General features: G+C 49.9%; 1 protein-coding gene across 2 annotated transcripts in view; it reads right to left on the bottom strand.

Moving 5' to 3' along the window:
* COL15A1 (collagen type XV alpha 1 chain) overlaps positions 1-25468 on the bottom strand; it is a 109011-nt gene that overhangs the window by 32488 nt on the left and 51055 nt on the right. The window contains exons 7-20 of one of the 2 annotated variants that reach the window (XM_045469662.1): positions 24221-24330; positions 21979-22134; positions 20722-20874; positions 18555-18704; positions 17935-18078; positions 12191-12250; positions 10697-10789; positions 9070-9195; positions 8433-8495; positions 2124-2159; positions 1541-1681; positions 1268-1336; positions 428-463; positions 239-322 (exon numbers count right to left, since the gene is read on the bottom strand). In XM_045469662.1, coding sequence (XP_045325618.1) covers positions 239-322; positions 428-463; positions 1268-1336; positions 1541-1681; positions 2124-2159; positions 8433-8495; positions 9070-9195; positions 10697-10789; positions 12191-12250; positions 17935-18078; positions 18555-18704; positions 20722-20874; positions 21979-22134; positions 24221-24330 — 1421 coding nt within the window. The remainder of the gene's footprint in view (positions 1-238; positions 323-427; positions 464-1267; positions 1337-1540; positions 1682-2123; positions 2160-8432; positions 8496-9069; positions 9196-10696; positions 10790-12190; positions 12251-17934; positions 18079-18554; positions 18705-20721; positions 20875-21978; positions 22135-24220; positions 24331-25468) is intronic. The other variant, XM_045469664.1, reaches the window with a different exon arrangement.

Raw genomic sequence — 25468 nt, 5'->3', positions numbered from 1 at the left:
TTCTCTTGACTGCAGATGCTGCCAATAAGAGGAGTATTCTGGAAGTGCTGTGTGAGAGAACTGTGGTACTGGGGCAGGAGCAGACACAAGGGGTGTGCTGGTAGGTGGAAATGCCAATGCCAGATGCCAGCTACATGCCCTCTGTGTAACCACCATTCCTGAAGTTGTGGACAACTTTCTCTCCCCTTTAGCGAAGGCAGAAAATAGATAGTCATGCTCCAACCTGGCTGGTACTCACACTGGACAAGACCTCGATGCGCCCTGGCGGCCCCCTGGGCCCAGGGGGTCCCACAATGCTGGCTCCATCCATCCCTCTGTCACCCTGGATACAACAGTGATAGTAGAAAAAAATTCATTGTACATGGATAATGCTCCTAGAAGCTGGCTGGAAATTTCTCCCACCCCCGCCTCAGATCTGTGACCTCACCTTGGGCCCCTGGTCTCCTTTTTCTCCTTTGGGACCCTGGTAAAACAAACAAAACAAACAGACATTCTTTGGTTTTCTTCTCTTCACTTTGTTTACTCCTCATCTATCCTCACATCTTGCCATCTCTCCCTCAGCTCCCACACGGATTTTGCCCCAGATAAGGAGAGCAAAAGATGTGGGGCAAATCCCCCTTCCAGAATCAGAAGGAAGAACACCCATGGAGGCTCTCTCCTAGCATGGGGTGAGTGTCGTCTTAACCCTGACTCTCAGAGCCCTCTGCATCTGGAGGATAGGGAAGGTCTAATTTAACCGCAGAGAGGGGTATGCTGCTTGTCCCTTCGAGGCTCTGTTTCTGCTGGGCTGGCATGCTTAGCTCTGGGTCCCATGTGACAAACATAATGAGATCTGGGGGTTGGTCCTCTTGAGAGCAGGAAATCATTGCAGAGGAGGGACAACATCTCCCCAGGGTTGGACGCAGTGGGAACGGGCACTTGTTGGGAGCACAGGGGTCTGAAATGAGGTGCAGGTAGGAGGCAATGAAGCAGACATGCTTGATGGTAAGGGACTAGAGAGAGAGGGAAAGAGAGAGAAAGAGAGAGAGAGAGGTAAAGATGACTTTCAAGTTTTCCCCTATGATGTTTTGTGCAAAACTCCTGTGCTGCTCCTTAAAGAAACAGGTTGTAAAGAGCACCCAGTCTCCCCGCTGCATGGCTGGAAGCTGGAGGTGCAGAGAGGGTGAGTTACCAAAAGGAACAGGGCCACGGAGGCACCCCACAGCTTCCCCACTCCAGCAGGACAATATGACAATCCTCAAAATGAACGTTTCAAAACTCAACCTACACTTGAAACCGCTGGTCCAGAGATCCTGGGTTCATGCAACAGTCTGATGCTTCCAGACCCTTCGGTATCCTGGAGAAGGAGGAAGAATGAGAATTTCACATCCAATTCCAGAGCACACGCGTGTGCCAGGTGTGGAGCTGGGACCTGGAGCTGGCTGGGCCCAGTGGGGAGTCACACACAGCCTCTGCCCTCGGACCCGCATTCTCTTAGCTGGTTTTTCCAACAGCCCCCAGTGCCCATTGTTCTTTAACCACAAAAAGGGTGGGGGAGTACCTCAAATCCAAGTCCCATTGCACATCCAGGGCCTGGGGGCCCTGGGGGTCCAGGAGGCCCTGGGGGTCCCATGACCCCAGGAGCGCCAACTTGTCCGTTTTTCCCCGGAGGTCCTGGTAAGCCTCTGCTGCCAGGGTCACCCTGTAAGGAAGAGGACGGGCTGATTGTGCGGCCCTGGGGTCGCTTGGTAAAAGGAGTAACATACACGCCTGAGTTGGGAAATCGTTCTTTGAACTAAATGAGGTTGATGGATTTTCTGATGGGCACTGCTTCCAGGTACAGAAACCACGGTCTTGCTGACACTTGGAGACAAGCGGATGCGCTCCTGTGCACGTGTTTGTGCGGAGGGAGGGCGTGGGAAAGGAGCAGGTGGTTTCCCCCTCCCTCTCTAGTGGGTCTGCGGTCCCAGAACAGTTCCTGAGATGTGTTTCTCTCTGAGAACACATCTGAGAGATGTGTTTCTCTCCCCGATGCTTATATACTCAGCAGTCCAGCCCAGCAGTCCAATTACAGTAAACCCAGAGAAAGGGGAAGAATAAGAAAGCTTTCTCTTTTTCTTTCTTTCTTTTTTTTTTTCTTTTACCTTTTCACCGGCTGACCCATTAGGCCCTCTTGCTCCCTGAGGAAAAAAAAAAAAAAAAAAAGCAAGAAAAAGGCCCAATTAATATATATTTCAGTAGGTATATTCCAAAGAAAATGCAGAATTAGAGGCTCTCAAGTAACAGGTTATTAGATGAGCTGACTTGAAAAATCCATTTTTCAACTCTTAGCTCATTACCTACCATGAGAGTAAAAAGGAGAAGTTGGAGATTAACCAGGGAGAGACTGCAGAGGAAGAATTCCCTTGGAGAATTATCTGTGTACTGGCGGGTCCCTTACCCCACCCCTCCCAGGTCGGAAATAAAGAGATAGGTCTGCTACTTGAGGCCAAGAAAGGGGCTTCAACAACTCGATATGTATTCCCTAGACTTTTGGAGAATTGTGAACTGGTGACTGGCTTTCTTCCGGAAATATCTAAAGACAAAAGGCTGGCTGGAGTGGCCCCAGAATGGGGTTGGGGGGTGTTTCTCTAAAGCAGGTTACATGTATACCCCTAATGGGGGCCACAAAATAGGTTTTCTGGGGGGTAACATGTGGGTCCCACAGAATGAAGCCGGCTGTGAGCTCTGAGCAGAGGGCAGAACCAAAGGGAACTGGTGGCCAGGAGTGGTCAACCACAGGAGATATGGCCCTACATCAGGGGACTGTGGTTGGGGGCCTCCAATGGGAGAAACTCTGAGGACTCACAAAAGGAGTCAGGAAAACATCCTGACACCCGATGATGATGTACCCACCATCTAAGGCTGTGCCCTTCCCCAGTGCCCTCTTATTCTAGGTTGGATTGCCCTTCCAATATCAAATCCATAGGAAGGACAAAGTGGCTAGTTCCAAAATAACATGCTCAAAAATAAGATGGTGAATGACACTGAATCTGAAAATAGTGAGGAATACCAAAGGGAAAATACAGAAAGCTGAACCACAGACTTCAGTAGTGGAGAGAAAGCACAGGGGAAAAAGTATCCTGCAGAAGTGGCGGTGGAAGCGAGGGGCAGGGTGTGGCGCTGATGGGCAGATAGGTAGAAATTCCGGAGCAGGAAAGCGAGCCAGCCCTGCCCATTCCCCCTCACCTCCCAGCCCCCACTCCTAGAACAATAAGAGCTGTTTACTGGAGGCAGGGCATTGGGCAGAGCCCCGAGTGGCTAGGGAATCCCGGGAGACCCAGGGATACCCCAAACTCCTAAGACCAGCTGCTGAGGTGCCCTGCCTGATGGCACACCCCACTGCCCCCATCCTGAAACCCACTGAAACCTGCAAGCCTCAGAAGTAGCCGCTGCCCGGGGCGCCTGGGTGGCTCAGTCGGTTAAGCGGCCGACTTCGGCTCAGGTCACGATCTCGCGGTCCGTGAGTTCGAGCCCTGCGTCGGGCTCTGTGCTGACAGCTCAGAGCCTGGAGCCTGTTTCAGATTCTGTGTCTCCCTCTCTCTGACCCTCCCCCATTCATGCTCTGTCTCTCTCTGTCTCAAAAATAAACATTAAAAAATTAAAAAAAAAAAAAAAAAGAAGTAGCCGCTGCCCAACTCCCCAACAATCTGTATGAACAGAGGCAGAAAACAGACCAAAGAGAGATTCCAACTTTGAAAGCAAACACACGAGCAAGAAACAACACATATCAGAGGGAGGGCAACACTATCAAAGAGAGGCATACAAAAATAAAAACTAAAATAAATAAAATTAAATTAAAATAAACATTTAAGAAAGACAGGCAGCAGTGCCGGCAATAGAATGTATGCCCAAGGAAGGAGCGTGAAGAACACAACCTTATCAGGACTTTAAGCGTACAATACATACTCAGGGAGAAAAGGGAGGCTATTACAGCCATGAAACATGGACAAATTATTATGAAATAAGCACAATGCTTATATGAAAGAATGAATTAGAGACCTTAGAAATAAAAATACATTAACTGTTGAAAGGAAGCCATCTGTAAGGGCTGAATAACAAGAGATGCGTCTTGTCACAATCAGGCTGCAGTCGCCCAGGGCATTAGCAGGTGCAGGGAGGGGAAGGGGTGCTTCGGCGAAGGAAGCAGTGGTGGCTGGGCTCAGAGGCTTCTCTGCCTGCCTGCTTGACCCAGGAGAAACTACCTGTGACCATTCACCATGGGCAGAAACAAAAACAATCGGGTTCCAGTTTTGCTGCCTAATCTGGAGGCTGCGGTTTCTGTGCCTGCATTTCTTGGGCGTGACCAGCCGCGCCATCATCTGCTGCCTGTCGCAATCTGTCCTTGAAGGAAGTGCCAACCGTATGCACCTTTCCAGTAACAAGTCAAATCACAGTCAGGGAAATTGTGAGAGAGAAGTTAAATTAGCTTCATCTCTTGACTTCTGGACTCTATTCTCTGAAAACCTTATTTTGTGTTGCCAGCTGAGCCTGTTAAAGAAAATTATGTTCGGAAAGTGAAAAACTGTCTTTTTTAAATTGCCTTCCCAGCTCTTCAAATTAAGAGTATGTCTTGTAGCAGTTTCAGAGGAAGTCTAGAAGATATTTTGGACCTTGAGTTACCGGTCTCAGAAGCAGATGACTTTATCCAGCTTGTACATGCAAAAAGGTAGTATTTAGACCCATTCCATTGGCTCACAGATTTGGTGGCCACCATTTTGGAATCCGAGCACATCAGCTTGGGGATGGGAGAGCTCGTCTTAACTGGAATTTACATGAACAGATAGAGTGAAAACTGGGAAACTCCAATTACAAGAGTCAGCAAAGACTCTCTGCTCCCAAAATGATAATGGCAGACCTATATCCAATTCCTCAGTGTGAGGCTTGTGTGTCTTACAATTTCAGCCAGCCAAGCTGCAGGTCTGGTTGTGGAGATGAAGTGTGGAGAGGTCAGTTCTACAAGGGAAATACTGTAAAAGAATGAGGTGCAGGAGTGCTACAAAATCATGCTTCAGAATGCATTAGAAATTTCTGCTCATTATAGTTATCAGATTTGCCAAGGACATTATTAGACTTCAACATACAGGAACATCAAAAAACCTAATAAATACATGCATTGTCGTTTTCTGTTGTGGTATCTCAGATGGCACAACTTACTGCCTTGTGGCTGTCTGTCACTTTTGCTGATGGTGTTTGTTACATCGATAACTTCAATTAGTTACAATTACAATTGACCTTGGTCTATTTGCTTTTATGGAGGCCCATAATCCTGATTTTGTACCAAACACATCTGATGGTTAAAGGAGATATGAAATAGGAAATCGGGCCAATATTGGAATTTTTAATTGAAATAAGCTGTTACGAGCTCCAAACCCATTACTGGATCCTTGTTAAATGCATGTGGGTCCCATAGAATGGAGCCAGCTGTGAGTTCTGAGCAGAGGGGAGGACCAAAGGGAACTGGTGGCCAGGAGTGGTCAACCACAGGAGGTATGGCCCTACATCAGGGGACTGTGGTTGGGGGCCTCCAATGGGAGAATCTCTGAGGATTCACACAAGAAGGAGTCAGGAAAATATCCTGACACCCGATTATGATGTACCCACCGCTTAGGTTCTTAAGGGGCACCCTGTTTTTAGTGTGTAAGATTTAGACAATTGCTCAAAGCCAAACTGGGGTTACATAGAGAAAGGGAAGGCGATGATGAATTATTTGCATTTCTTCTCATCCCATGGGGAAGACAGAATCTGCTTTATAAGGCCCAACACTGACATTTCGGTGGCTCAGTGAGATCACTCAAAGCCCGTTATGGGGAACTCCACGTCCCTCAGCAATTCTGGACACTGAAGAAAATGTCAAAACACAAGCTCTTTTCTGCCTCGGTGTCCCAGCACCTTTTGACACTGAAGAATACAATGAATCATTCAGAGTGTGAACGAAGGAAAAGAGTGACAATAGTAAATGCTACATGTGTGCCGCAGATCCGGCTGTCACAGTGTGCAATGCAAAAAGCAGAAAGGAATGTCATAGAGACGCGTCTCCGGCACGTTCTTCAGCATCCTTTCCAGGAACATTCAGTAGCTGAGAAAGCAGGATACTCTTCGCCTGTTCCTTCATGGGCTAAAGATCTCAGAGTAGCTGTTCATCTTAATTTATAAAAAATAAATTAAGGAGTACTCCTATCATGGAACTCAACATAAAATAAACTATTTATTTCAAGAATTCTTAATGACCATCCACATTTTGATGACAATCCTACATTTGAAAATAATGATTATATATGACAATATTTTTTTTCCAGTCAGATAAGCTTGGACCTCATTCTCTGGGAAAAAACTCCCTTTTAGACAACTGCCCAGACTGGTCTATGCGCCCTGTAAGTGAGAAGGAGGCTGCTTTCTGAGCAGCATGAGAAAAGATCTCCTTACAAGAATCCATGCAACTGCGGAAGGCACTTCCTGGCAAGAAATGAGTCCCTTGGAGTTGTGCAAGCCTGAAGTACAGATAATGTGGAGGGGAGTCAAGGATCAGCTGTATCGTTGGATCTTATGCTGGGTTCCCTCCCAGAGACTGCTCATTTTCTGTAGTACATTTCTATTATTTTACATCCATACTATGCTCCTTGGTTTACTTTTGGCTTTTAAAAGTTATTTTTAGGTAAATGTCATCTGCAACGATTCCTTTGAGCTCTCCAGATGTAAGTTTCCAAGTCCTTCTAGAATCTGCTTTTACTTGACCAGAAAGCATCTTATGCACATAGTGCAATGAATTAGGACTCACAGCAAATTTTGGGGGGTGGAGGTGGGGAATGTAATTGATCTCCAACAATCATCCTATACAAGCCTGCCACCCTGTGCACGGCTGCTCCCCTGAAGAGTGCAGAGCGTGCTTACTCTGGTGTCAGTGTGCGGATGTGGGCACGGGTATTTTTAAATGCCAGACGAGCAAGGGAGGGGCTTGTGGGGGCGGGTGCAGGAGAGCTGGCAAGAAGGACAGGGAGGAACAGTGTGGGTCTGTGATGTTTCCCGAAGAATCTAATTTCTTATGAAATATTCGGTACTTGTAGAGAGAGTTCTATACAGCTTGACAACCGTTTCTTTCTTCTTTTTCTGAGAAAGGAGGTTTCCGCGAAAATCGAGTTACTGTTTCAATTAAAATAAACACACTTGAGAGCTGTCGGAAACTGGAAATTCAGTTCCGTGAAGACGATGGTGTCTAGGGAGTTGACATTTTCCACGACTTCATGCCGTGGAGCACACAGAAGACCTTGGTCCTTATCCCAGCTGGGAGGGACCCTTCCTCCTCTGAACCCCAGTTACACTCATGCCTGCCTGTATCACCACACGGAGGCTTACCTTATCTTTATTGCCCTCCTTTGCAGGGGACTTGGCTTATCTCATCAACCCCGGATGGGAACACTGTAGGGGCAGGAACCCCGCCTCCAAGGCACCACGTGGGGTTTGCAGACCGAAGAGAGACAGGCTTACAGAGAATGAAGAGAGTGAAGGGAGCAGCAGATTCACTAACCAAACGCTAACAGGGGCCTGAGCCAGAAACTAAGGACACACAGACAGTGCTAGTGCTGTTTGTCAGGGGAGGGGTGGGGGCACAGGTAACCTAACATTGGCTAAGAGGAGTCCCAGCAGAACAAATACCGTGCTAACGGAAAGCGCAGGAAGGAGGACTCCCTTCTGCTAATAGGGAGTCTGAAAGGGCTTCTCAGAGGATATATCCGAACTGGCCCTTGGAGGATGAGAAAAGGGAAAGATCACCTGAGATGGGGAGAAAGCATGTGCAAAGGCCAGGGGGCTGTCCAGGAAGAGCATGCCCACAGCACATCAGTAGTACTGCTGGTTGACCCAGAAGCCACGTGAGGGAGCAGCAGGAGATGGAGCTGGGAAGGCAGGTCTGCACACAGTCAGGGTTCGGTGCCTTCTCAGTGGAGAGGGCTGTGACTGGAGAGAGCCTGCAGCAGGAAGATGGACAGGTGCGGCAGGCAGGCAGAAGCTGGATTACAGGTGGGGAGATGGGACGCTGGCCAGAAGCCTGATGCCATCGTGTGGGCCAGGAGAGGTGAACATCAGATCAGGGTGGAGACAGGCAAGAGAGGTGACTATCAGGCAGGCCAGTCCTAGCAACAGGTGGGGCACGGCAGGAAGAGAGAGGAAGGAGGGGTTAGAGATTCTGCCTTTGCATCCTCGTGACTGGGTAGACGGCAGCACCATTCGCTAAAGCTGGAGATGCTGAGCTCAGGTTTGGGCATCAAGAGCCCTGGGATGGGGACATCCAGAAGAGAGAGGATTCGGAGGGGATCAGAAAGGGTCCTTCACCTAAGAGGCAAGGACAGGCCCAGAGGTCAGAGACAGGCAGTGTGGGCCTGGTGGCCCCCATGTGTTGGAACCCCCCCTGCCCGTACCTTCTCCCCCTTCATCCCAGGAAGGCCGGAGGCTCCATCAGGTCCAGGCTGTCCCTCAGGGCCCTGGAGAACATCAGCGACAATCAGCTCATAACATCTCTGATAAGAATCAAGCATGAACCTTTCTTGGAAAAGGAGGCCAGGGCTGGGAGGACCCAGTGGGTGAGGCCAGTGGGTCCAGGAGCGTTGTGTTGGTCCAGGGTGGAATGCTTGTCCCTGGCCCCAGCATGGCCACTGCTGGCTGTGTACCCCTGGACGAGTGTCCTTCATTCTCTGGGTTGCATTTTCCCCTCTGAGGGGGAACAGGAGGTTGAGTCAGACTAGAGGGTCTCTAAGGACCCCCTGCCCCAGGCCCAGCACTTTGATATGTCCTATAATTCCAAGATTCCACGAGTCTGCATTTCCTACACTAAGATAAAGCTGCAAAACAGTGTATAGGATGGTGTGTTTCTCGGCTTCTGCTTCTTATGAGCCTTAGTAATGACTCAGCTGAGGAGGACTTTTGTTTACAAATGTTAGCTAGCTGCTTGCTCTCTATCATGAGTCTTCATGCTGGGGTATGGGGTCTGTACACCCCTCCTTGGATAGAGGAAGTCTCATGGCCACGGAGAGGGGGGAAATGACCCCAGGGGCTCACCGGGGGCCCAGGTTCACCAGCAGCTCCATCCTTCCCAGGCGATCCAGGGGGTCCCATGAAAACATCAGTTCCTGGTTTTCCTGGAATCCCAGGTGAGCCGGGTGGGCCCGGGGGACCTGGGGGACCCTAAAAGGCAGATACTCTGTTAAGAAACAGCAGGGGAGAAAGACATATCATATGTTTTCACTCACATGTGGAACTTGAGAAACTTAACAGAAGACCATGGTGGGGAGGGAAGGAGAAAAAATAGTTTCAAACAGAGAGGGAGGCAAACCATAAGAGACTCTTGAGTGTGGAGAACGAACTGAAGGTTGATTTGGGGTGGGGGGGAACAGAGGGAAAGTTGGTGATGGGCACTGAGGAGGGCACTTGTTGGGATGAGCACTGGCTGTTGTATGTAAGTGATGAGTCGGGGGAATCTACCCCCAAAACCAAGAGCACACTGTATACACTGTATGTTAGCTAACTTGACAATAAATTATTAGAAAAAAGAAAAGAAAAGAAACAGCGGGGGAGGGGATAAACATATACAGAACATCAGAACATGTATGTTCCACCCATTCTCTCTTTTCCTCACAGTAACACTGTAAGTAGAGACTGGTGTTCCCACTTAGCTGATGGGGAACTAAGACTCAGTAGGATATTGTAGCTTGGTTTGAGCTCACCCACTCACGGCTAATTATTAGAAAAGCTGGGATTTTAACCCAAGTCTTTCTGAGCCCATTATATCATGTTTTCTCCATATATATACATATACGGGTGTGTATATATATATATATATATATATATATATATATATATATATTAAAAATCCAATCAGTTGGAATTTTCAGAGGTGCTCTGGCTAACTTAGTTTTCTGATTACCTGGCAGAGTGGTCAAAAACTGCCTGTTGTTAACCCTTATTAAAAGGGTTATATACTACTCTGCAGTGTACTAGTCTCTTTCGCTTCTGGCTGGGTTGGCTGATCCCACCAGCCTGGAAGACCCATGTGACTCCCACTCCACTTATCCAGCGAGTCCAGAACCCTTCCTTCCCTATCCTGAGGAGGAGGCAGATGGGTAACTGAGTGGAGTGTTCTAGGTAGGGATTCAGCACTGGGACTCAGACGAAGGGCTGGCGGGGAGGTTGGGGCCCCGGAACAAAGCCATCAGCTGCAGCTGGAGAAGAGAGGTGCTTCCCAGGAACCAGGGACGATGGGGGCCCCGCCTTGGACTGAAGGCTGGGGAGCAGGAGCAAAGAGGGAGAAGGAGTGGTCCGAACTGGTAGTAGGGGTTGCATCAGGGTAGGGAGGATTTCAAGAAGGGCCTGGAAGCCAAGTGCTAAATGCTACCTAGAGAAGAGGCCAGCAGTCAGTTCTGTATCATCGGTAAAGGGGATGGGAGCAGAGCCAAGGCAGTGGTGAAGGTCATGGGCATATTTGCTGTGAAATAGCCCCGAATGCCAGGGAAAGGGGGCAAGTGGGAAAGTGGAGGTCCTAAATATAAACTAAGGCTCATATTCACTTAAAACAAAACTGACTGAAGTGGAAAATGCCAAACATATACAAATGTGGAAGGAAAGTATAATCCTCCTGATTATCGAGAGGGCAATCCCAGGCACCAGGTAGTGTCATTCTCACACTTACTCTTAATAGCTCCTCAGTGCGCACGAGGTCCCCAGAGCCAGAGCCGATGTCTGATCCCCAGCCCAGGCCAGAGCCCTCGGCCTCAGCGCTCACCTGGAGAGAGAAGAAAGTTCCACCACTTGGTTTCACCTGCCACTCCAAGGACAGCCACGTCACCAAAACTCTTCCCTTATTCTGTAGCCCAGTAACTGCTGCTGCCAACTTTCCTTCCAGCCTTTTCTCCCACTTCCCCCTCCACTGCTCCCCTCCTCCCTCACCACCTCCCGCTGCACAGCCAATAGGTCCTCAAACATACTATGCTCTTTCACATCTTCTCAGCCTCCCTTCCTGCTTTTCAAACTCCTACTCATCCTTCAAGGCCTAGTTCCACTCTCACCTCCTCCATGAAGCCCTCTTACCTACCCCATTTCCAGGTGGAATTCATCTCTCCCTACTCTGTGTTCCCCACTAACCTCTACTGAGGTCTCGATTTGGTAGTAGGGCCACCTGACTTGAAGCTCAGTTGCATGTGTCTGTCAGCCCCTCTAGACTCTAGACCCAGGGTCTGCCTGATCCTGAGATACCTCTGGATGTCCAGTATCTAGCATAAGATCTGGTACCAAGAAGACACTCAGTGCATACTTGTTGAATGCCATCAAATTCCTCCAAAGAACAAAGGTAATTTCTGAAACTCTTTTCTGGTATTTAGTTCCCGAAGACAGGAACCAGGAGAGGCTTAATTCAATCATGGAACGTTCATGGGGCACCTGCTAAGAGGCTCCAAGGAGAAGTTGGGCTGGGTTTAGAGGGGCGGCAGTGGTGTGCACATGCAGAAGGGAGGTAGTGACAGGGTGGCTGCTGCCACCGTCTGAGGGACCAGGAGGCACTGCACAGCTAGACTCGGGGCTTGTAGACTGACCGGATGGGGTGTGGGAGGCAGAGGGCCACTGCAGGTTGTTTCCTGATTTCTGTCTTGGTGACCAAGAAGATGGGGTGCCACTCCCAGAGACGGGAGTGTCGAGGGAGGAGCGGGTCTGGGGGGATGGTGACGAGCTGTTTGGGACGTGGTTGACAAACGTGTGGGTCCTTCAGGGTGCAGGATATGAATGGGACATAAACAGACTCTGCTCCTGAGCTCACTGAGGGTTCTGATAGAGGTGAAAGCCCCGAGGTCTCACTGGAGGCATCTTGGATTGAAAGGTAGAATCATTAGGGGTGCCTGGGTGACTCAGTCGGTTAAGCGCCGGACTTCGGCTCAGGTCATGATCCGACGGTTTGCAGGTTCAAGCCCTCCATCAGGCTCTGTGCTGAAGGCTCAGAGCCTGGAGTCTGCTTTGGTTTCTGTGTTTCCCTCTCTCTCTGATCCCCCACCGCTTGTGCTGTCTCTCTCTCTCAGAAACATTGAAAAAAAATTTAAAAATAAAAGAAAGGTAGAATCCTTAGCCTGTGGCTACTTGTCAGCAACCCCAGTCCCTTAACACTGTGTGTGTGAGGAACCTGGACAGGGGGTCTCACCATGGCTGCAGTAGGCCTGACAGGTTCAGGGTGGCCAGGAAGCCCCTCCCCAGCTTCACCCTAAAGAGAATGAGATGGTCAGTGGAGTGCTAGGCACTGTCCCCCCCCCCCCCACCACTGTCCCTCTTCTTCTCTGTAGAAACCACTCATCTTTAAGATGAAGCTTCTGCAGGGGTGAAGAAGGCTTTGTTTTCATGTGCCAGCCCAAGGGCACCTTGTCCCACCCTGGGCTCAGGAGCCCTTTGTTTCTGCACCACATGTGTAGGGTAGGTGGATATGGTAGAAATAACCAGGCAGTAGGGACCCTCCCCACCCTGTCACCTAGGGACCCCCCCCCCCCAATCTAGGTCCTGCCAGAGCCTGGTAGCCAGGCCCAGCATGCCTCCCTCTGAAGCAGGTCCTGGTCGCCCTGCCCCTCCCACCAGCCCTGTAGCCTGTGCGAGGCCTTTATTGCCTATAGGCCTGCCTCCTCTGACAAAAAAGGTGTCAGAACGGCCTGAGCCCCAGGAAGGAATAGAAACATGAACGGTAAATCTGCACAAAACCTGTATGATGTCCTCCTCTGACTCCCTTACTGCTCCCCAGAACACTGGTGGCATCTAAAGTCCACTGAGGAGGTCAGATCAAAGTGAGGACACCATCCTCCCCAATGTCCTCACAGGCAGCCTCATGAGGCACCAGGGCCAGAGCACCCTCCACCCTGGGAGATGGCCTCAGCCCTGGGGAAGGTGAGGAGGGCAGAGGACCAGGACCAGCGGGCTGACAAAGAGTCTCCAGAGGCAGCCAGGTTGCTGCCTATTGCCAGAGTAGGCTCCCTGAGCAGGACCTCCCCAGGATGTGGGGCTCCCGGGGGGCCATGGCCCTGGTTGCTGCGGGCATATCCCCTCGGCAATAAACTTCACTGTTGCTTCAGAAGGAGGAGTTTGTTGTTTTTCTGTGGTGACAGACACCAGACAAAGCAGTTCCACTAACATCACCTCATTTCATTCTGACTACTTCTGTGTGGGGTAGTCATCACCACCCCTGTTTTACAGATGGAGAAACCAGAGCACAGAAGGGGTAAAGATCTCTCCAAAAATTCTACAACTACTAAAAGCACACCCAGGTCTCTGAAGCTCCCATTTGCCTGAAGCTTTCCCAGGAAAAAATTCAGGGACAGAGCCTGGAGTCTAGCCACAGAACACCAGAATTGGAAGGACCCTCTGATTACAGATGGAGAAACTGGCTGCAGAGGTCAAGGTCACTGTTTGGTAAGATGTGGCAAGAATTGAGCCCCACAATGTTTTTGTGGGTCTCCCCGGCTCTCAATTTGGTTTCTTTGGGGCTCAGTCCTCTCAGTACTCCTGCTATTTCCTTGACCAGAATTGACTAACCCCAAATAACATGATCAGGGCACATGACCAGATCCAGTGTGGTCTCTAGAATGGTCACAGCACCAGCCTTTTCTCCTTTGGGCCCAACCTGCCCTTCCGTTCCCACATGCCCTCTCTGATCCTAAAACAAGAAGATGTGGTTAAAACCTGCTCCATGCATTTGGGACATGGAGTGGCTCAGCTCTGATGAGTGAGCTGTTTAGCAAGCTGAGGATGGCCAGGGGCCTTGCAGCGAGCCCCATGAAGACAGAGGTGTGGCTCTCTAGTCTCTGCTGTGTCCCTAACACCCAGAAGACGCTAGGCTCTTAATAGTATTTGCCAAACGACTAGGGGGAAGACCTTAGAAGTGGAGTGACCTCATTTGAACTGCATGGACCTTGCTGACCAACTTCTGACCCATGTCTGAAGACGGGTGGTTGTGGACACTGCAAAAACCAAAGGTAGAAAGTGCAGACACCAAGGTTTTCACCCCTACTCATCTCCTGGGAGCAATGTGGCCCTGTGTGACCCCTAACCTCTCTGGGCCTCATCTGCAAAATAATTCGATATACTAATTTATTGAGTGTGTACCATGCACTAGGTAAACTTGTTCATGTGTTAATTCATTTAATCCCCAGCACAACCCGAGACGCGAGTACTATGACCCCATGTTATGTATGAGTAACCAAAGATACAGGTAAGAAATTTGTCACAGGTCTACGGCAGGGCCAGATGTGGATGTCCCTTTCACTCACTGCTTTGGCTGACTCTGAGATTCATAATGATCCTAACAAGGTTCCAGAGTGAGTGCTCTCTTGACTGGTCCCTATTGTGCTTTTAAACCATTTGCTCAAATGGAGGCTTCCATTTCACCTCATTGCCAATTCCTGACACAGGCACTTAGGGGTGATCTGTTATTAGTCACGTGCCAGGATGAAATACTGTGTGTTTGTCTTTCCCTCCCCACTTCCCCCGCCCCCCCCCCCCCCCCCACCCTCGGCCCAACTCTTCTTAGAGCTTTTAAAAATTCCCATTGTAAAAGCCATACGCTCATGGCGAAAACACCAAACCGTATTAGGAACCTACCATCCTTCCACAGTTCTGACACTTTGAGGCCACAACTACTAACGGTCAGGGAGGGCATTTCCTTCCAGGGTTTGTGCGTGTATCTATTCTTCTTCTTATTTTTTTTTTAAGTAGGCTTCATGCCCAGTGCAAAGCCCAATGTGGGGCTTGAAGTCATGACCCTGAGATCAAGACCTGAGCTGAGATCAAGAGTTGGACACTTATCCGACTAAGCCACCCAGGGGCCGCAACTTTTAAATAGTTAAGACCACACAACGTAACTGAAGTTTATAACCAGCTGTTATCACCTGACATTATGTTGTATTTCCCCCATCATTAAATACTTCTAAGAAGTATAACTTTAATAGCTGCATGATGTTCCATTACTTGAATATACTTTATTCAATCAACCCCCTACTGTTGTCTAGTTAAACCATGTTCAATTCTTTTCTATTATGGGCAATACTGAGATTAGCAAATTTGTACACAGTTTTTTTTTTTACATATAAGACTACCTCCTTTAGGATTAATTCCTAGAACAGAAGTTTCTGGATCAATAATATGTCGTTTTACGGTTGTTAACATGTGTTGACAAAGAACTTTCTCAGAAATAGTAATCTACCTTCCCACCAACACAGTTGGTCTGGGGAGGCCCTCGAGTGCCAACTTGTCCAAGTGGAAAAAACAAGGGATCGAAGGACAAATGACCCAGTTTCTCCAACAAATTGATGGCACAAAGAAAAAGGAAGGAGAGAGACAATCATAGACCCAAAGAGGCTTAAGAAACACATCAGCCAAACACAGTGTATAGTAAGTGTTGGGATCCAGAGACAAACTAATTGCAAAAAGGCATTTTTTAACAACTAGGGTATCAGACAATATGAAGGAACCATTGTTAATGTTGTTAGAAGGATAATGACATCCAATCAGAATGACCACTGATGGATAGCATTGTGGCTAACGCTGGAGGGGGGAGTCCCAGATCAACCTATTAGCAATGTGCATTAAAGTATTTACCAGTTAGATGATGCCATATTTGGGATTTACTTAAACATATTTCCAGCCTCCATCTCTGTTCCAAAAAGATGGCCAAAGAAGGTGGAGGAGATAAAGCACACAGGCAAGTTGATATTTATTCACATAGGGTCACGGGTATGTGGGGGGCTTATTATAGTACTCTAAATCCTTTTGTGAATTTTTACAATTTCCATGATAAAAGGTTTCTGAAAAGGAAAAAGGAGAGCTGGTTCTATGTACATGTGCTGCACTGATGTGGCGTCACTGTGGGGGGATATGGTCTTGGTGTTTTGGCAGTCACAATGTATGACATCACAGCCAGCTGGGTGGGTCCCAGTGAGTTGTATGGTAGAATCTCCTGGGAGCTTGAACCCCAGATGGAGGGGCTCCTCAACTGGTCTGGCAGTGGATTCAGACACCTGCAGCGTTTTAAATGTCCTGGTGTCTCTAATGTACCGAGAGGGTTAAAAACCAGAGCTCTTGTCTACCTCCCTCTGTTTACAGATGGTAACATTGACACTCAGGACACATCACGGGTCAGTGACATCCCCGGAAAGAACCCTGGCCTCCTGGCCCCCAGTCTGACACCTTTCCACCTCACCACACTCTCAGGGAAGTTCAAGAGCATGAGCTCTGCTGGCCCACATGCCTCAGTTCGAAAGTCAGCTCTGCTTCCTCGAGGCATGTAACAGCAGACAGGTTTCTGGAGGTCTCACAACCCTCACCGACAGACTGGGGCCCATTCACCTAGTACCAGACAGAGGTGGTATGAATAGGGTCAGATAAACTCAGAACACAGAGTGTTTCACAAACATCAGTGCAAACAGCTTATTTCCTGCCCCTCAACCATGAACTCCTTGGGAACAGGAACGAGGCCATGCCCATTTCTATTTTCAAGTGTCTGGACTGAGGCCCTGAGTTGCTGTGCTGAGTCCATGAGTAAGTCAATAAATGAATGGACAGACTCTAAATAAAGAGACAGTTAAGCAGTGCTGACGACCACTGGGCCACTGGACGGGGTCCTTAAGCAACGGGCACTCTGGATGCCAGTGTGCTCTTGAGTCTGATCCCACGGCCCTCCCCTCACGGGCCAGCCCTGGAGCACTGTGACAGGTCACACGCCTGTAGCTCGAGTCAAGGCTTTGAAAGTGTGGGTAACCAAGTGCTGTTGAGAAGCTGATATGCCTGATCTGGTCACCAGATTGTCTCTTAAAAATAGTGACATCTAGGGGCACTTGGGTGGCTTAGTTGGTTGAGCATCTGACTTCAGCTCAGGTCATGATGTCTCGGTTTGTGAGTTTGGGCCCCACATTGGGCTCACGGCTGTCAGACGGTCCACACAGGGCCCACTTCGGATCCTCTGTCCTCCTCTCTGTGCCCTTCCCCCGCTTATGCTCTCTCAAAAATAAATAAATATTAAAAAAAAAATAGTGACATCTGGGGGCACCTGGGTGGCTCAGTTGGTTAAGTGTCCGACTTCGGCTCAGGTCATGATGTGAGGTTCACAAGTTCGAGCCCCATGTCAGGCTCTGTGCTGACAGCTCAGAGCCTGGAGCCTGCTTCAGAATCTGTGTCTCCCTCTCTCTCTGTCCCTCCCCTGCTCACACTCTGTCTCTCTCTCAAAAATAAATACACATTAAAAAAACATTGTGACATCTGAAAGCCATTTCATTCTGATTCACACCCGCCATGCTGACAACCAGCACTAGGTTTCCTCATTCTAAAACACAAAGTTATAGCCCTAAGTGGTGACAGCCCCATGCATGTGTACAGAGCTTTCCAAACATTCCCTGACCTGCGTTCTCTGACATGATCTCAGAGCCACCCTCCCAGAGAGCTGAGGAAATGAGGCCCAAAGTAAAGAAAGTGTTTGCAAGAGGCCACACAGGTATAGCCCAGAAATATAGAAACCCTCGTTGGAAGGGACGTGAGGGTCACCCACACACACCTCCGAGTCCCCACCAAGTCTTACAGGCTTCCCCACATTCAGGATGGGACTCTCATGACATTTGAAATGGGGTCTTTGCATCTTTGCCAGCTCTGCCTATTAGGAAGTTCTCATTTGAAATTGAGGATGATTTGGGACATGAAGCCAGGTGCCCTATATTTTTATCTCTTGCTTTTTCCTCTGCAAACTGCAGCTTCCTTGTGTGTTCCCAGGATAGACGCCCCTCAAATGCCCAAATTTGGAACTTTATGAACCAAACTGAAACCCGCTCCGAGCCAGCCAGGGGCAGTCCCTCCCAGGACTTTCCTTCTCTCCTCTGTAAGAATGGCCGCGCAAATCTCCGTGCCTCTAACGCCACTTACAGGAGTGACCGTTCTTTCAGAAGCCACTGTGGGTACGGGAAGTGGGGGCCCCTCAGGGAGGGTGCTGTCCAGCTCTTCTGCCACAGCCACGGGGATGGGCTCCTCCGTGGAGGCGGCTGCTAGGTCTTCCTCATCGCCAGGACCCTGGAAAGCAAAACCAACAAGAGGAGTCACCTCACCTTACCTGTGACGCAACGTGCACACAGCTGCCGGAGAGTCTGGGTGACTGTCGTTTCACAACACTTTCTTACCTTCGACCGTCATTACCCACCACACATTCGCAGAAGCACAGACTCACAGACTCAGGATCCCCCTCCAACAAATGCATCCCCTCTGGTGATGGGGCACTCCTTCCCCCCTGCCCCCAGCAACCCATTCTGACTGGAGAAAATTCCTGGACAAAGCTAGGAGGTAGCAGGGTCGGGACTCGGATTCTCTGACCCGCTCTGTCATGCTGCTTCCACCGCACCCTGCCTTCCTCGAACGGCACCTACCCAGATACGTGCTCTCACAAAGCTGAGGGCTGCATTTGCCCCTGGGGAGGGCCAGTCACTGTTCCTGTCTCGTGACACTGACCCCTCTCCCCGCTGTGAGGCAGACGGGATACCAGAGTCACTTACAGAAGTGACCTCTTGCTCAGGGGCCGCTGTGGGTGCGAGGGGAGCCAGGCCGTCTGTAGGGACACCACGAGCTTCCTCTTCCTCAGAAGTGCTGAGGGACGCTTCTGCTGCAGCTGCTGCTGTTGTTAACGTTTCTTCACCGACTGGACCCTGAAACAAAATTGGCATGAGAATCGGCCGCCGTTTCTATACCCCTGGGTCAATGGGTGTGTGAGCGCAGGAAGGAAGCCACGGCCACATAGATAGCATGGCCAGATAGACAGCCAGATGGATAACACGACCATAGCTCTGCTCAGGCAAGACCTGCCTTGGCCCACGGACTCCTGGAGCCCCAGGCTGGAGGGCACCTCTCAGGCCAGTCCACCCACCTCCCGGCTCCCCTACAGCACACCTGTGCCGAGGGCCTGGCCTCAGCCTGCACATCTTTAGCTCCGGGGTAGCTGCTTTCTACTGAGTCAATATTCGCTCCCTAGTTCTCTCACCCCATGACAAGTGCTTTGCTTTTCAAGAAGTGGGGGGAGGAAGGAAATGAAGGGGAAGGATAAGGAATGAGGGGTCAAAGATGAGAGATGAAAGAGAAGAAGAAGGAGGAGGGGGAAGAGGAGATAGAGAAGGTGGTGGCAGCCACTTTGTTAATGAAAATAATCCACATAACTTGCAAGGGGCCCAGAAGCGCTATCAGCTGGTCAGGTAAGCATCCCCACTGCAAAGTTTCTCTCGTGGACCAAAGGTGAAAAGGCTGGGAGCAAATGGATGGAGTGATCTCAAAGGCTAATGTTGTTGATATTTGATGGCCAGACAACCCCTCCATTCATGCAGCAAATATCCACTGAGTACCCACCATCTATGTGCAGGGATAAAGACAGATCAATGAACTAGATGTATATATACTCCCTGTCCTCGCAGAGCTTATGGTTGTAGGGAGCCAGGAATGAACGATTTACCAAGATTATTATTAATTACAATTATGACGAGGCTTTCCAAAGAGAAGTTTGGGCCCCATGAATGTGTCTGAGGAGGAGACTTCACACTCTAGGATGGTCCTTCCATGATAAAGTGGTGTTTGAGGTGAACTCTGAAGGATAAACTGGCATTAAAGGCAGGGCCAAGGGGCGAAAAGGTTCTAGGGAGAGAGGGCAGGGTATGGGAAGATTCTAAGGAAAGAGGCACGTTCAAGAAACTGAAAGAAAGTCAGTGAGGTGGGAGCCCCAAGAACCAGGGAGACAGTGGCCTAAGATGCGGTCACCAAGGCCAGTCAGGCCAGACCCTGCAAGGCCTTGTGGCTGGGTGGGGGAGCAGGGTCTGGAATGAGGGCAATGGAAGGCTCCATGCACAGGGCTGCCCCTGCAGGAGGAGTCAGGGGAGAGCATGGACAGGTGAGGCAGGGACCTCAGCCCTTGCCTGGATGGGGGACATGCGATCTCAGTCCACGGGCTGGCATGGGGAAAGGGGCAGGGGAAGGAGGCGGGTCCACAACAGGGAGAAAAACTCAACAAGACTTGATGCTTGACAGGATGTGGGGAATAAGGTAGAGGGAAGAGAATTCTGGATTGGGTAACTAGGGGATGAGGGTCCCAATCATTTGAGGTGGGACCACAAGAGGAGTGGACATGAGGAGTCCAGGTTGGAGTCTGTTGAGTCTGGAGAACCTGAAGGACAGCCACTATGATGACATTACAGGGACAGACCTGCCAAGTGTCCTGTATCTGTATCCCACCTTCATGAGCTGGAAACACTGTCTCCATGCTGCCTAAGGAGAGGGCTGAGAATGCTTGCCCCTGCCTTTGGACCCTGACCTTCCTCTACCCTCTGATAGCCCGCATTTGTGCCCAGAAACAGGCCGTGGCTGTGCCGTCATCACCTCTTCCACTCACGCCCCAGCTCCTGCCCCACTGCTGGTGGGGGTGGTGGGCAATGGGCCCCTGGGACTGCCCCCCGCCGCTGGCTCTCCACCTGTCCCCAGCCTCACTCCCCACCGGCCTGCTGGGACTGCCAGCGTGCGCGGTCCCCAGGCCAACAGGGTTCCACCGCACGTGTACCCAGGCCTCGGCCGACTCCCCTTCAGAGAAGTGCCCCATCCAGGCTCCTTGGGGTGTGTGGAATAGCATGAAGGCCGGGACCTGCTCCCAGCGGCAACTTCAACCTTGCAGCAGTTTGCACTCCTTACCAGTGTCACCCGTTCCCCTAGGCCCTGGGTGGACACGGAGAGGGTCGCCCCCGCCATGGGCACGCTGCCGGCCTCCACTTCCCCAGCTGTGCTGACGGGCACCTCGGCCTCTTCAGCTGCTGTGGCTGCCGAGCCTTCTTCAGCATCTGCACCCTGAATGGAAAGGCATCATGAGGGACCTAGCAGCAATCTACTGTGGTCGGCTTGGCTGCAGGCGGCAGGCAGCTGAGGCCCGTCGGGCACCTGCACCCTGTTGCTTCCTCGCCTTCAAAGCGCTTGTATATCCGAGACCTCATCCCACACCGCTGCCTCGAATGTGGCACCCACGGAGAAACCCTCACCTCACACACCACTCAAGGCAGGAGTCCCTGGACAGCATGCCCCCCGTGTGGCTCACCCCGCTCCTCCCCATCACCCTCAGGGCCACCCACCACGGTCCCTACCGTCTTCGCTCCTCCTAGGAGGGGGGCCTTCGCCGATGCCCAAGTCATGGTGCTGGAGCAAAACCCAGCTTTCCTTCTCGTTAGAGGAGTGAGCTGGCCTCACTGACCACTTCCTCTGATCTCTGATCCCAGCCTCTTACCTGGACCACGACACGGCCTCCGATCCCAGCCCCTTGCCTAGACCACAACACAGACCCCAGGCTTGCTTCTCCCACCCTTTCTCCACTTTGTAAATCCTACTCCGACTTGGCCATTAGCTCTTCAGTGATTCCCCACTTCTGAACATGCTCTAGCTCCGACTCGCGGCTCTCAGGTCTCAGAGGCCTCTCCAGCCACATTCCCTACCTCCCCTTGCTCACACGGGACCTCTTTGCATGTTCGTGTTAACGCCCCCAGGCCTCTGTTCCTGCTGGCGTCCCTCCTGGAACACCTGTCTCACTCCCATCTGCCAGGCACCTTCTAGGTGTCCTCATGGTCTTACCTTCAGCATCCTTTCTCCAGAAAGGCTTGCAGGACCCCAAATCTGGGCTCTCGGCCCCTTTTGGTGCTTCTCCTATTGCACCTCTTACCATTCTGTTCCCAAGAACTGGTCTATCTTATGCACCTGTGCACAGCACAACACATCACTCCACGAACACCTGGATGAGTCAACAGATGCCTCAGCCTCCAAATCCATGTCTATTCAGATCTGATCCCACAAGGCTGTCACTCTGAATTCTGCAGACTGGTAAGGAAGCCCAGTGACTCCTCCCACAGAGATGCCCATGACCCCTCAGAAACAGGTGAGGTGGAGAATGGACTCTGAGCTACTCACTGGAGTGACCCCTTCCCCCATGTCCTCAGTGGACAAGGACAGGGCTGGCCCCCCGGTGGGTGCACTGCTGGCCTCCGCTTCCCCAGCGGTGTTGGTGGGCACCTCCGTCTCCCCGGCTGCTGCTGTGGCTGCCGAACCTTCTTCAGTGTGCACACTCTGGAACAAAAGCATCGCGAGGGACCACATCACTGAGTCCGTGGCCCTGATCAACGAGCCTGTGGCTGGAGAGAAAAGACTGCCCACACCCCTCTCTCTATCAGCTTGCCTTTCTCTAGCTTCTTTTTCTCAAAGCACTTTTCTTATCTTCGACTTCACTGCAGCCCCATGACAGTCCCAGAATCCCAGAATCCCAGGGACGGGAGAGACTACAAGATGACTGTATCTGCTGGTTGATTCCAAGCATCTGTTTGCACATGCCAGTGACCAGTGATGCCTATCTCCTGAGCCAGCCCTGCTCCAGCTCTAAACACTTCTATCTAGAAGCATCGGCCTCCCTGTGACCTCCCCTATGTGCCCATCCAGGAGCTGTAAGAACAAGTGAATGTCTTTGCCCCTGACAGTGCTTCAGAGATGTGTGGGCAGCAGCTCTGACCTCCCCAGCCTTCTCCAGACTGAACTCCATGCTTCCCCCCTCCCTGTGACTCAGTTTCCCTGGGAAATGCATACCCTTCTCCAGAGGTTACACAGCAGATGCACAAAATAGCAACAGCAATTTTGGCTAGGTTTTAAAACTAGGTTTTATCTCAGTTTCCAAAGGTTTTTTTTTTTTTCTTTTAAACTTGGGGGCAGGACACAGGTTATTCTGCGTAATTTTGTTTTGTTTTGCAAAAAGTAGTTCTTTTAGACACTAAAAACACTAAGCCGATCAAAGTTAGATTTCCTTGCTGCAAGACTTATAAGGAATCTGTAAGACATGCTATATACTACATAACAGAGTATTTCGCAAGCATATTTGACCACAGAACCCTTTTTTCCTACAGCATGAATTCCTTGCAGAATGACTGTCCTCCCCAAAAAAGAGAGAAAAAATGATGTCACAGATTTTCAAAATGAGACTCTTTCTGCTTCAAATTTAGCTGGAGTCCCAAAGGCCTTTACAATAAAGTACAATTAGGAACAATTAATTCACTGGGGTGCTTGGGTGACTCAGTTGGGTGAGCATCTGACTTTTTTGACTCAGGTCATGATCTCACAGTTCATGAGTTTGAGCCCTGCATCAGGCTCTGCACTGACAGCATGGAGACTACTTGGGATTCTCTCTCTCCCTCCCTCTCTCCCTCTCTCCCTCTCTCTCTCTCTCTCTCTCTGCCCCTCCCTCACTCACAAGCACTCTCTCTCTCTCAAAATAAATAAGTAAAATTAAAAAAAAACAACTAATTCATTGTACAATTAAGTACACTTCCATGCGCTGGAAGAAGCAAGCAGACCACTTGTGTGGGACGGGCTAAGAGACAAGGAAAGGAAATCAGTTCATCAGGGTAGGCCTACTACCTGCCTCTGGGCTATATAGGAAAAGGTAAAAAATTCCTTTGGAGAGAATTGTCAGTGTGCTGGGACTTTCCCCTCCCTTTTCCCCACCACAAATCATTTGGTGAGCTGGATACGTGTTCTTTGGGATTTGGGAGACAAAGGAATGAATTTTGGTATTTTGCTGGACTGAACTTTGGAAATAGCTGTGAAAATAGGTTATTATCAGATAGTGACTGAGAGAGCATGAGAAGTGTCTGAGTTTCATCCCAGAAGAGCAGAAAGAATGAGCTGACCCCGTGGGTTTTCAGCAGAGCCGGCTGTGAGAAAAACACATGTGCTTTACTTTTGCACCTTACTGTATCTAGCTTTTAGAAAACCGGCTTTGCGAGTATAAAAGCCGAGTACACAACAATGGGGTGGACACATGTGCAGTCGATCGGATTCTGTTTTCAAGGGGCTCAAAGGGTGGATGAGGCTGTTTATCTTCAGAAATGAGCAGGAGGGAGGTGGGTACCGTAGGGAGGACCCGGTGCTCAGCGCCATGCAGATGTGAGGACAGGCTTCTGCTGCACCTCTCCCGTCTTGGTGCATCCCTGGTGAGCCTCTGGGGCCCCGAGTCTGCCCTCCTCTGTCGCAGCAGGAGGGAGGCAGTCCCCATGACATCCAACTAAAACCCTCCTCCTTCTTTATGGTGCCCAAGGCAAGCCACCAGCAAGTCTGAAACAAGCAAACTTACTACTGACTTAGCAAATGAAATGAACTATTCACTCACCTCTTCAGTGACATGGATGAGGGTCCCATCCCCCGAGCCAACGTCTGTAACGGGGGCACCGTCCACAGTATGAACTCCCTCCAGTGTGTCGTTCAGGATCTCACCAGACCCTAAGGAAGCAGCCATTCTGCAATTAATAACTGCACTTTGCAATCTTGGAAAAAAATGAAGTATCTCTTTATCTACTGACTTGAAAAAATGTCCATAATACAGGATTAAGGATTAAGAGGAAATAAAAACAAGTTGCAGAAAAACAGATGTTGAGGGGCAATTTTACACCGTGCTTTGATCACAGGTTCTGGCACCAGCTGCGGAGTGGGAACCCCGTTTTGCCACTTACTAGAAACGTGACCCGTGGCGAGTCATTTAACCTGTGTCTCAGGATCCTCATCCACAAATCAGAAATAACAATTCCTATTTCACAAGGTTGTTCTGAAGACTATGTGCTTATAAGGATTAAATACATTAATGCAGAAAGAGCATTGAGGACAGCCCCTCAATATAGTTAGCAATTGATAAATGTTCACTGTCAGTGGTTCTATATGGGTAAAGGGAAAAAAAACTATATGAGTTTACTTGTGTTATTATCATTATACATATAATCATCGTTATATATTTAATGCAATTATTAAATAATGTGTGTAATATACAGATACGTGTGTGTGTGTGTGTGTGTGTGTGTGCAGGCATGCCACACACAATTGGCTAACCCACAATGCTTAATATTGGTTTCCACCAGAGGATAGGAAAGGAAACTACTATCTTGGGGGATTCATACAACTCTGCACTGATTGAACTGTTAGCACAAGCACATATCTCTTTTGCAATTTAAAAAACAAATGGAGGGGCGCCTGGGTGGCTCAGTCGGTTGAGCATCCGACTTCGGCCCAGGTCATGATCTCACGGTCCGTGGGTTCGAGCCTCGCATCGGGCTCTGTGCTGACAACTCGGAGCCCGGAGCCTGTTTCAGATTCTGTGTCTCCCTCTCTCTCTGACCCTCCCCTGTTCATGCTCTGTCTCTCTCTGTCTCAAAAATAAATAAACATTAAAAAATAAAAATAAAAATAAAAAACAAATGGAGTCCTAAAGCAAAGAAAAACAAATTATACTAATATGAATACACGCCTGTTATGGGCTGGGCCCCAAGCTAGTGGGCGGGGCCCCAGCCTAAGCATGTCCCACGCAGTGTCTCATTTCATTCTGCTACTAGCCTATCCGTCCTACCTACAAGGACCTTCCCACCACTTG

Source organism: Leopardus geoffroyi, chromosome D4, assembly GCF_018350155.1.
Source record: "Leopardus geoffroyi isolate Oge1 chromosome D4, O.geoffroyi_Oge1_pat1.0, whole genome shotgun sequence".
Classification (NCBI taxonomy): domain Eukaryota; kingdom Metazoa; phylum Chordata; class Mammalia; order Carnivora; family Felidae; genus Leopardus; species Leopardus geoffroyi.
Note: the sequence above shows the minus strand (reverse complement) of the source record. Positions and strands in the feature narration are given on the sequence as shown.